Consider the following 11,664-nt stretch of genomic DNA (forward strand, 5'->3'; position numbering starts at 1 on the left):
GATTAATAACTATGTAAAAATGTTGATCATTGACTACAGCTCAGCCTTCAACACCATAGGACCTTCCAAATTCATCATTAAGATCAGGGCCCTGGGTCTGAACCTCGCCCTGTGCAACTGGGTCCTGGACTTCCTGACGGGCCGTAGTAGTTTCTCAGTGTACACATCAATGACTATCTGAAATGGTCCACCCTCACTGACAGTGTGGTGAAGAATGCTTAACTTCATATGGCTGCAGGGGCAGTATTGAGTAGCTTGGATGAAAAGGTGCCCATTGTAAACGGCCAGCTCCTCAGCCTCAGTTGCTAATATATGCATGTTATTATTAGTATTGGATAGGGGTGGCAGCGTAGCCTAGTGGTTAGAGCGCTGGACTAGTAACCGGAAGGTTGCGATTTCAAACCCCCGAGCTGACAAGGTACAAATCTGTCGTTCTGCCCCTGAACAGGCAGTTAACCCACTGTTCCCAGGCCGTCATTGAAAATAAGAATGTGTTCTTAACTGACTTGCCTGGTTAAATAAAGGTAAAATTAAATTAGTATTGGATAGAAAACTCTAAAGTTTCCAAAACTGTCAAATATTGTCTGTGAGTATAACAGAACTGATATGGCAGGTAAAACCCTGAAGAAAATCAAAACAGGTAGTAGCTTCTATTTTGAAACCTCCATGTTCCATAGCCTCCCTTTGCTGGATTTAAAGGGATATGAACCAGATTCCTTTTCCTATCGCTTCCTCAAGGTGTCAACAGTCTTCAGACATAGTTTCAGGCTTTTATTTAGAAAAATGAGCCAGAACGATAACATCGCGTCAAGTGGTCACATGAGTTTTGCTCGCGCAACAGAGTTTGGATAGGTATTGCTTTTCCCTCTCCTACTGTGAAAGACATTTGCGGTTGATATATTGTCGATTATATATTTTAAAAACAACCTGAGGATTGATTATAAAAAAAGGTTTGACATGTTTCTGTGGACATTATGGAAACTATTTGGAGTTTGTCTGCGTTGTCGTGACCGCTCTTTCCTGTGGTTTTCTGAACATAACGCAACAAACAAACGGAGGTATTTTGGATATAAAAATAATCTTTATGGAACATTTGTTGTGTAACTGGGAGTCTCGTGAGTGAAAACATCCGAAGATCAAAGGTAAACGATTAATTTGATTGCTTTTCTGATTTTCGTGACCAAGCTTCCTGATACTAAGTGTACTTAATGTTTTGTCATGCGATCGATAAACTTACAAACACTTGGATTGCTTTCGCTGTAAAGCATAATTTCAAAGTTTGACATGACAGGTGGATTAACAAAAGGCTAAGCTGTGTTTTCCTACATTGCACTTGTGATTTCATGAATATAAATATTTGTAGTAATATTTATTGAATGCAGCGCTATGCTTTTCAGCATTTGTTGATGACACTTATCCCTATAGTGGGATTGCAGCCATAACAAGTTCCGTGCCTTTCCAACCTCAGAATGCTGAAGAAATTCATCTTGGCCCTTACAACTTATTATGGCTTGGGGGCAGTATTGAGTAGCTTGGATGAATAAGGTGCCCAGAGTAAACAGCCTACTCCTCAGTCTCAGTTGGTAATATATGTATATTATTAGTAGTATTGGATAGAAAACACTGACGTTTCTAAAACAGTTTGAATGATATCTGTGAGTATAACAGAACTCATATGGCAGGATGTTATGAATCCCTTTTGGCCCGACAGTCTAGGGGGGATGGTAACGAGACCCGTAACATAACTCATGCAAATTATAATAGTGAAAAAGTAAAAGTGAGAACGAAATAACCACGACAATTGAAATCTATCGTCAAACTCAGGGTTTATTTATAAACACACGGTAATGGGGGGAGCAGGAAAAGGGGCTGAGCTGGACCCAAGGAAAGAAACAATAAGTATTCAAAACACCCCTAAGCTAGACTAGCCTACTTTAACAACAGCTAACTAACTAACCAAAAATACAGTGGGTGGTCCGCCCAGTTCTAACTAGTGTTTTTAACAAAGTTTACCTACGGTTAGTGTATGCCCATGGGCGACTTGTCTTGGTTCCCCCTTTTCCCACCAGCAAACAAACACCATAACCAAAAACAATACTCACAGGTGATGACAAAGTGCTATGGAGGTGCTCAAACAAAAGAGAGGTCAATACACAAATAGAGAGTGAAACAGAGAGTCCTACAGACATGGCATTTACAGAGAGATTGAGCTCCACAGCAAACAACTGACAGGGTTTTTAAACAAAGGGAAAGGAACGGTGATTGGGTGGGAAACAGGAGGAGGTGTGTCTTCTGATTGATGATTGGTGACTGATTGGGGAGTGATGATTTTCACCTGTGAGGGGAGAAGGAGAGAAAAGAAACACACACACACAGGATACACACACAGGATACTTATATCCGTAACACAGGCCAAAACCCGAGAAGAAATCCAAACAGGATGTGAGAAATCGGAGGTTGGTAGATTTTCAACACAGTTCCAATTGAAATCCCATTGAGATATGAATGAAGTTGCACTTTCTAGGGCTTCCACTAGATGTCAACCGTCTATAGACATTTGAATGAGGCTTCTACTGTGTTATGGGACTGAATAAGAGCAGAATGAGCCATGTGTCTGGCAGTCAGCCATTTCCTGGTCTTGCGCATTCCACATGATATCTACCTGCGTTCCGTTGCTCCTCAACACACAAGGAATTCTCCGGTTGGAACTTTATAGACGATGTATGATAAGAACATCCTAATGATTGATTGTGTACTTAGTTTGAAATGTTTCTTCGACCTGTAATATAACTTTTTGAAGTTTTTGTCCGAAGTAACACTCGACCAGAACGAGTGTTTGGATATGTATACCAAACGCGCTAACAAAAGGAGGTATTTGGACATAAATAACGGACATTATCGAACAAAACAAACATTTATTGTGGACCTGGGATTCCTGAGAGTGCATTCTGATGAAGATCATCAAAGGTAAGGGAATATTTATCATGTAATTTCTGGTTTCTGTTGACTCCATCATAGCGGCTAATTTGATTATTTTTCTGAGCGCCATCTCAGATTATTGCATGGTTTGCTTTTTCTGTAAAGTTTTTTTTAAAATCTGACACAGCGGTTGCTAAGGAGAGGTATATCTATAATTCCATGTGTATAATTTGTATTATTATCTAAATTTATCATGAGTATTTCTGTTGAATCGATGTGGCTATGCAAAATCACAGGATGTTTTTGGAACTAGTGAATGTAACGCGCCAATGTAAACTCAGATTTTGATATAAATATGAACTTTATCAAACAAAACATACATCTATGGTGTAACATGAAGTCCTATGAGTGTCATCTGATGAAGATCATCAAAGGTTAGTGATTCATTTTATCTCTATTTGTGCTTTTTGTGACTCTGGCTGGAAAATCTTTGGCTGTTTTTCTGGTGCTTGGTGGTGACCTAACATAATCGTTTGTGGTGCTTTTGCTGTAAAGCATATTTGAAAGCAGACACTGCGGTGGGATTAACAACAAGTTAACCTTTAAAATGGTATAAGATACACATATGTTTGAGGAATTTTAATTATGAGATTTCTGTTTTTAATTTGGCACCCTGCACTTTCACTGGCTGTTGTCATACCATCCCGTTTACGGGATTTCAGCCCTAAGAAGTTTTAAGACCCTCACAAACTTTTACAGATGCACCATTGAGAGCATCCTGTTGGGCTGTATCACCGCCTGGTACAGCAACTGCACCTCCAGCATCCACGGGGCATTCCAGAGGGTGGTGTGGTCTGCTCAATGCATCACCAGGGGCACACTGCCTGCACTCCAGGACACCTACCCCACCCATGTCACAGGAAGGCCAAAAAGGTCATCAAGGACAACAACCACCTGAGCCACTGCCTGTTCACCCCGCTATCATCCAGAAAGCGATGTCAGTACAGGTGCATCAAAGCAGGGGCCGAGAGACTGAAAAACAGCTTATATCTCAACAGCCGTCACTAACATTGAGTGGCTGCTGCCAACATACTGACTCAACTCCAGCCACTTTAATAATGAAAAAATATATGTAATAAATATATCACTAGTCACCATAAAACAATGCCACTTTATATCATTTTTACATACCCTACATTACTCATCTCATATGTATACACTGTACCATCTACTGCATCTTGCCTAAGCTGTTCGGCCATTGTTCATTCATATATTTGTATGTACATATTATTATTCATTTCTTTACACTTGTGTGCATAAGGTAGTTGTTGTGAAATTGTTAGGTTAGATTACTTGATAGATTTTACTTGCATGGTCGGAACTAGAAGCACAAGCATTTTGCTACACCCACAATAGCATCTGCTAAATATGTGTATGTGACCAATACAACTTCATTTGATTTGACTTGTGTGTGCATGTGTTCTTCCATGATCATGTGTGTTTTTATATTATCATTATTATTGTTATAAACTTTTATTTTACCTGGTAAGTTGACTGGGAACACATTGTCATTTACAGCCATGACCTGGGGAATAGTTATAGGGGAGAGGACAGATAAGTATTGTCTAAAGTGGTTATAATCCATATGAACACACACACACACCTGAGTAAATATTGTGTGTGTGTGGCCCTTATTATAGTAATATCCAGACTGGCTAGCTATTTCCCCCAGGGCAGAGGCAGTAACACAGTTTAATCAGAGGATGTAAAAACTGTGTCAACTGTCAAAATTCCTTTTGTCCTCTCAGCAAAAGATAATTTAACAAACCACAATTTGTAACGCTAATGCAGCCTGTGTGTTTGTAATTGTGACTTCCAATGTTTATCCCAATCAAATTGAATAGCGTGTCAAATCAAATGTGCCAGGCTGAAATAATTATAAAGGCGATGACTGAAGGCTTGCTGGGGGGTTGGTGGTGTTAGCTGGCGGATTGTTGTTGGTGTGGGCTGGCTGGTTGGTGGTGTTAGCTGCCGGTTGGTTTGTTGGTGGTGTGTGTTGGTGGTGTGGCCTTGCAGGTTGGTTGTGTTGGCTGGTGGGTTGGTTTGTTGGTGGTGATGCCTGGCGGGTTGGTGGGTTGGTGGTGTGGGCTAGCAGGTTGGTTTGTTGGTGGTGTGGGCTGGTGGGTTGGTGGTGTTAGCTGCCGGTTGGTTTGTTGGTGGTGTGGGCTAGCGGGTTGGTGGGTTGGTGGTGTGGGCTGGCAGGTTGGTTTGTTGGTGGTGATGACTGGCGGGTTGGCAGGTTGGTGGATTTGGCTGGTGGGTTGGTTTGTTGGTGGTGATGCCTGGTGGGTTGGTGGTGTGGGCTAGCAGGTTAGTTGTGTTGGCTGGTGGATTGGTGGTGTTGGCTGATGGGTTGGTGGATTTGGCTGGTGGGTTGGTTTGTTGGTGGTGTGGGTTGGTGGTGTTGGCTGGTGGGTTGGTTTGTTGGTGGTGTGGGCTGGCGGGTTGGTGGTGTTGGCTGATGGGTTGGTTTGTTGGTGATGTGGGCTGGTGGGTTGGTTTGTTGGTGGTGTGGGCTGGCGGGTTGGTGGTGTTGGCTGATGGGTTGGTTTGTTGGTGGTGTGGGCTGGTGGGTTGGTTTGTTGGTGGTGTGGGCTGGTGGGTTGGTGGTGTTGGCTGATGGGTTTGTTTGTTGGTGGTGTGGGCTGGTGGGTTGGTGGTGTTGGCTGGTGGGTTGATGGTGTTGGCTGGTGGGTTGATGGTGTTGGCTGGTGGGTTGATGGTGTTGGCTGGCGGGTTGATGGTGTTAGCTGGCTGGCGCATTGGCTGTCGGGTTGATGGTGTTGGCTGGCTGGCGGTTTGGCTGGCGGGTTGGCTGGCGGTTTGGTGCTGTGGGTTGGTGTGGGCAGGAGGGTTGGTGCTGTTGGCTGACTGGTTTGGAGGTGTTGGCTGTCGGGTTGATGGTGTTGGCTAGCTGGCGGGTTGGCTCGCGGGTTGGTGCTGTGGGTTGGTGGTGTGAACACTGTTAAACTAAGCTGCCAGTAGTAGAGTTGGTAGAAAGGGTCTGGCTTTGACAATGAGTACAGGATAGCCACAGCCAGACATAATTAACGATATCTTCCAGATTGAATCATCATAGCGTCAGAAAACCTCTACACTCCCACACCCTTGTTCTTTCTTCGATGTCTTGATAGGATTCCTCTCTCTCTCTGTTTCATTCTCCATCTAACTCCTTAGCCCAACCTCTTATGTCGTAGTTGTGTTGTCATGTCATTTCAACTATAATTGGTGATAATGAGGTAGAAAGAGAAGAGCAGTTTCCTGACTGTATGTCTTTGCAGTGTAGGCATGATTCAGCACTTTCCTGGACAACAAACTATTTTCCATTTGTTTTACTAGGGTAGTGAGATGTGTTTCACCCATAATTGCCTATGAGGAAGGCAGGTCTGGGCGTCGCGTGCTGAATAATACACTCTATGACCGCTTCTGGTGAATTGATGCGAGAGGGGAGATCTGAAAATAAATGTAGTCCTGCTTTGTGGCTCTATGTTATACTGATCGTACTATAAGGCTCTATCTTATAGTATGTCACAAGACGCAGGCCTCCTAATTGTACCTAGAATTTCTAAGCAAACAGCTGGAGGCAGGGCTTTCTCCTATAGAGCTCCATTTTTATGGAACGGTCTGCCTACCCATGTCAGAGACGCAAACTCGGTCTCAACCTTTAAGTCTTTATTGAAGACTCATCTCTTCAGTGGGACATATGATTGAGTGTAGTCTGGCCCAGGAGTGGGAAGGTGAACGGAAAGGCTCTGGAGCAACGAACCACCCTTGCTGTCTCTGCCTGACCGGTTCCCCTCTTTCCACTGGGATTCTCTGCATCTAACCCTATTACAGGGGCTGAGTCACTGGCTTACTGGGGCTCTCTCATACCGTCCCTGGGAGGGGTGCGTCACCTGAGTGGGTTGAGTCACTGATGTGATCATCCTGTCTGGGTTGGCGCCCCCCCCCTTGGGTTGTGCCGTGGCGGAGTTCTTTGTGGGCTATACTCAGCCTTGTCTCAGGATGGTAAGTTAGTGGTTGAAGATATCCCTCTAGTGGTGTGGGGGCTGTGCTTTGGCAAAGTGGGTGGGGTTATATCCTTCCTGTTTGGCCCTGTCCGGGGGTGTCCTCGGATGGGGCCACAGTGTCTCCTGACCCCTCCTGTCTCAGCCTCCAGAATTTATGCTGCAGTTGTTTATGCGTCGGGGGGCTAGGGTCAGTTTGTTATATCTGGAGTACTTCTCCTGTCCTATTCGGTGTCCTGTGTGAATCTAAGTGTGCGCTCTCTAATTCTCTCTTTCTCTCTTTCTTTCTCTCTCTCGGAGGACCTGAGCCCTAGGACCATGCCTCAGGACCACCTGACATGATGACTCCTTGCTGTCTCCAGTCCACCTGGCCGTGCTGCTGCTCCAGTTTCAACTGTTCTGCCTTATTATTATTGGACCATGCATTGAACATCTTGGCCATGTTCTGTTATAATCTCCACCTGGCACAGCCAGAAGAGGACTGGCCACCCCACATAGCCTGGTTCCTCTCTAGGTTTCTTCCTAGGTTTTGGCCTTTCTAGGGAGTTCTTCCTAGCCACCTTGCTTCTACACCTGCATTGCTTGCTGTTTGGGGTTTTAGGCTGGGTTTCTGTACAGTACAGCTGATGTACGAAGGGCTATATAAATAAATTAGATTTGATATAGTGATCGTTCTATAAGGCTCTATGTTATACTGATCGTACTATAAGGCTCTATGTTATACTGATCGTACTATAAGCCTCTTTTATACTGATCACACTAAGGCTCTGTGTTGTATTGATCACAACATAAGGCTTGATGTTATACTGATCACAATAAGGCTCTATTGGCTGGCGGGTTGCTTGTGTTGGCTGGTGGGTTGGTGGTGTGGGTTGGTGGTGTTGGCTATAGGGTTTGTTGTGTTGGCTGGAGGGTTGGTTGTGTTTGCTGGAGGGTTGGTTGTGTTGCCTGGCGGGTTGGTGGTGTTGTCTGGAGGGTTGGTGGTGTTGGCTGGAGGGTTGGTTGTGTTGGCTGGCGGGTTGGTTGGTAGTGTTGGCTGGTGGGTTGGTCATGTTGGCTTGAGGGTTGGTCATGTTGGCTGAAGGGTTGGGTGTGTTTGCTGGCTGGTTGGTGGTGTTGGCTGGCGGGTTGTTTGTGTTGGCTGGAGGGTTGGTTGTGTTGGCTATAGGGTTTGTTGTGTTGGCTGGAGGGTTGGTTGTGTTTGCTGGAGGGTTGGTTGTGTTGGCTGGAGGGTTGGTGGTGTTGGCTGGAGGGTTGGTGGTGTTGGCTGGAGGGTTGGTTGTGTTGGCTGGCGGGTTGGTTGGTAGTGTTGGCTGGCGGGTTGGTCATGTTGGCTTGAGGGTTGGTCATGTTGGCTGGAGGGTTGGGTGTGTTGGCTGGCAGGTTGGTGGTGTTGGCTGGCGGGTTGGTGGTGTTGGCTGGCAGGTTGGATGTGTTGGCTGTTGGGTTGGTGGTGTTGGCAGGCTCTTTGGTTTATTGGTTTTGTGGGTTGGCGGTGTTGGCTGGCAGGTTGGATATGTTGGCCCGGCGTGTTGGTGGTTTTGGCAGGCTGTTTGGTTTATTGGTGGTGTGGGTTGGCAGGTTGGTAGTGTTGGCTGGTGGGTTGGTGGTGTTGGCTGGCAGGTTGGTTGTGTTGGATCGGAGGGTTGGTAGGCGGGATGGTAGTGTTTCCTGATGGTTTGGTAGTGTTGGCTGGCGGGTTGGTAGTGTTGGATTGGACGGTTGGTGGTGTGGGCTGGTTGGTTGGGGGTGTTGGCTGGCGCATTGTTAGTGTTGGCTGGCGGGTTGTTATCGTTGGCTGGTGAGGTCGTAGTGTTGGCTGGAGGGTTGGTAGCGCTGGCTGGAGGGTTGGTGGTGTTGGCTGGAGTGTTGGTGGTGTTGGCTGGAGTGTTGGTGGTGTTGGCTGGCAGGTTGGTAGTGTTGGATTGGACGGTTGGTGGTGTGGGCTGGTTGGTTGGTAGTGTTGGCTTGCGGGTTGGTAGTGTTGGATTGGACGGTTGGTGGTGTGGGCTGGTTGGTTGGTAGTGTTGGCTTGCGGGTTGGTAGTGTTGGCTGGCGGACCTGGTTCCTCTCTAGGTTTCTTCCTAGGTTTTGGCCTTTCTAGGGAGTTCTTCCTAGCCACCTTGCTTCTACACCTGCATTGCTTGCTGTTCGGGGTTTTAGGCTGGGTTTCTGTACAGTACAGCTGATGTACGAAGGGCTATATAAATAAATTAGATTTGATATACTGATCGTTCTATAAGGCTCTATGTTATACTGATCGTACTATAAGGCTCTATGTTATACTGATCGTACTATAAGCCTCTTTTATACTGATCACACTAAGGCTCTGTGTTGTATTGATCACAACATAAGGCTTGATGTTATACTGATCACAATAAGGCTCTATTGGCTGGCGGGTTGCTTGTGTTGGCTGGTGGGTTGGTGGTGCTGGCTGGTGGGTTGGTGGTGTTGGCTGGTGGGTTGGTGGTGTGGGTTGGTGGTGTTGGCTGGCGGGTTGGTGGTGTTGGCTGGCGGGTTGGTGGTGTTGGATGGCGGGTTGGTTTGTTGGTAGTGTTGGCTGGCGGATTGGTAGTGTTGGCTGGGGGGTTGGTAGTGTTGGCTGGTGGGTTGGTGGTGTTGGCAGGCTGTTTGGTTTCTTGGTGGTGTGGGTTGGTAGTGTTGGCTGGCATGTTGGTGGTGTTTGCTGGAGGGCTGGTAGGTGGGATGATAGTGTTGGCTGATGGTTTGGTAGTGTTGGCTTGCGGGTTGGTAGTGTTGGCTTCCGGGTTGGTAGGTTGGTAGTGTTGGCTGGCAGGTTGGATGTGTTGGCTGATGTGTATGTGTGGTTGGCTGGCTGGCTGGTGGGTTGGTAGTGCTGGCTGGAGGTTTGGTAGTGCTGGCTGGAGGGTTGGTAGTGCTGGCTGGAGGGTTGGTAGTGCTGGCTGGAGGGTTGGTGGAGTTGGCTGGAGGGTTGGTGGAGTTGGCAGGAGAGTTGGTGGTGTTGGCAGGTGGGTTGGTAGTGTTGGCTGACGGGATGGTAGTGTTGGCTGGAGGGCTGGTAGTGTTGGCTGGAGGATTGGTAGTGCTGGCTAGAGGGTTGGTAGTGCTGGCTGGAGGGTTGGATGTGGTGGCTGGAGGGTTGGTTGTTTTGGCTGCCAGGTTGGTTTTGTTGGCTTGGCTGGAGGGTTGGTGGTGTTGGCTGGAGGGTTGGTGGTGTTGGCTGGCGGGTTGGTTGTGTTGGCTGGCGGGTTGGTCGTGTTGGCTGGCGGGTTGGTGGTTTTGGCAGGCTGTTTGGTTTATTGGTGGTGTGGGTTGGCAGGTTGGTAGTGTTTGCTGGCGTGTTGGTAGTGTTGGCTGGTGGGTTGGTGGTGTTGGCTGGGGCAGGTTGGTTGTGTTGGATCGGAGGGTTGGTAGGCGGGATGGTAGTGTTTCCTGATGGTTTGGTAGTGCTGGCTGGCATGTTGGTGGTGTTGCCTGGCGGGTTGGTAGTGTTGGATTGGACGGTTGGTGGTGTGGGCTGGTTGGTTGGTAGTGTTGGCTTGCGGGTTGGTAGTGTTGACTGGAGGGTTGGTAGGTTTGTAGTGTTGGCTGGCAGTTTGAATTTGTTGGCTGGTGGAAATGTGGTGTTGGCTGGCTGGCTGGCTGGTGGGTTTGCGGTGTTGGCTGTTTTTTTGGTTTGTTGGTGGTGTTGGCTGGTGGATTGCTTGTGTTGGCTGGCGGGTTGGTGGTGTTGGCTGGAGGGTTTGTGGTGTTGGCTGGTGGTTTGGTAGTGTTGGCTGGTGGGTTGGTAGTGCTGTCTGGAGGATTGGTAGTGCTGGCTGGAGGGTTGGGGGTGTTGGCTGGAGGGTTGGGGGTCTTGGCTGGCGCATTGTTAGTGTTGGCTGGCGGGTTGTTATCGTTGGCTGGTGAGGTCGTAGTGTTGGCTGGAGGGTTGGTAGCGCTGGCTGGAGGGTTGGTGGTGTTGGCTGGTTGGGTTGGTAGTGTTTGCTGGCAGGTTGGTGGTGTTGGCTGGAGGGTTGGTTGTGTTAGCTGGAGGGTTGGGTGTGTTGGCTGGCGGGTTGGTTGGTAGTGTTGGCTGGCGGGTTGGTTGGTAGTGTTGGCTGGCGGGTTGGTCATGTTGGCTTGAGGGTTGGTCATGTTGACTGGAGGGTTAGTTGTGTTGGCTGGCAGGTTGGTGGTGTTGGCTGGAGGGTTGGTTGTGTTAGCGGGTTGGTGGTGTTGGCTGGCAGGTTGGATATGTTGGGGTTGGTCCTGGAGGGTTAGTTGTGTTGGCTGGCGTGTTGGTGGTTTTTTGGCAGGCTGTTTGGTTTATTGGTTTTATTGGTGGTGTGGGTTGGAATGTTGGTAGTGTTGGCTGGTGGGTTGGTGATGTTGGCTGGCAGGTTGGTTGTGTTGGATCGGAGGGTTGGTAGGCGGGATGGTAGTGTTTCCTGATGGTTTGGTAGTGTTGGCTGGCGGGTTGGTAGTGTTGGATTGGACGGTTGGTGGTGTGGGCTGGTTGGTTGGTAGTGTTGGCTCGCGGGTTGGTAGTGTTGGCTGGCGGGTTGGTAGGTTGGTAGTGTTGGCTGGCAGTGTGGATTTGTTGGCTGGTGGGTATGTGGTGTTGGCTGGCTGGCTGGTGGGTTGGCGGTGTTCGCTCCTTTTTGGTTTGTAGGTGGTGTTGGCTGGTGGATTGGTTGTGTTGGCTAGCGGGTTG

The 11,664-nt window shown here is 47.9% G+C and overlaps 1 protein-coding gene across 1 annotated transcript; it reads right to left on the bottom strand.

Annotated features, from left to right (window-relative positions):
* Positions 1 to 9,371: 9,371 nt before the first annotated feature.
* On the bottom strand, positions 9,372 to 11,105 carry LOC135574651 (DNA-directed RNA polymerase II subunit RPB1-like). Its single transcript, XM_065026103.1, has one exon. It carries the CDS (start codon positions 11,103 to 11,105, stop codon positions 9,372 to 9,374), a length of 1,734 nt encoding a protein of 577 aa, XP_064882175.1.
* Positions 11,106 to 11,664: the final 559 nt, after the last annotated feature.

The sequence above is a fragment of the Oncorhynchus nerka genome, linkage group LG13 (genome assembly GCF_034236695.1).
Source record: "Oncorhynchus nerka isolate Pitt River linkage group LG13, Oner_Uvic_2.0, whole genome shotgun sequence".
NCBI lineage: Eukaryota > Metazoa > Chordata > Actinopteri > Salmoniformes > Salmonidae > Oncorhynchus > Oncorhynchus nerka.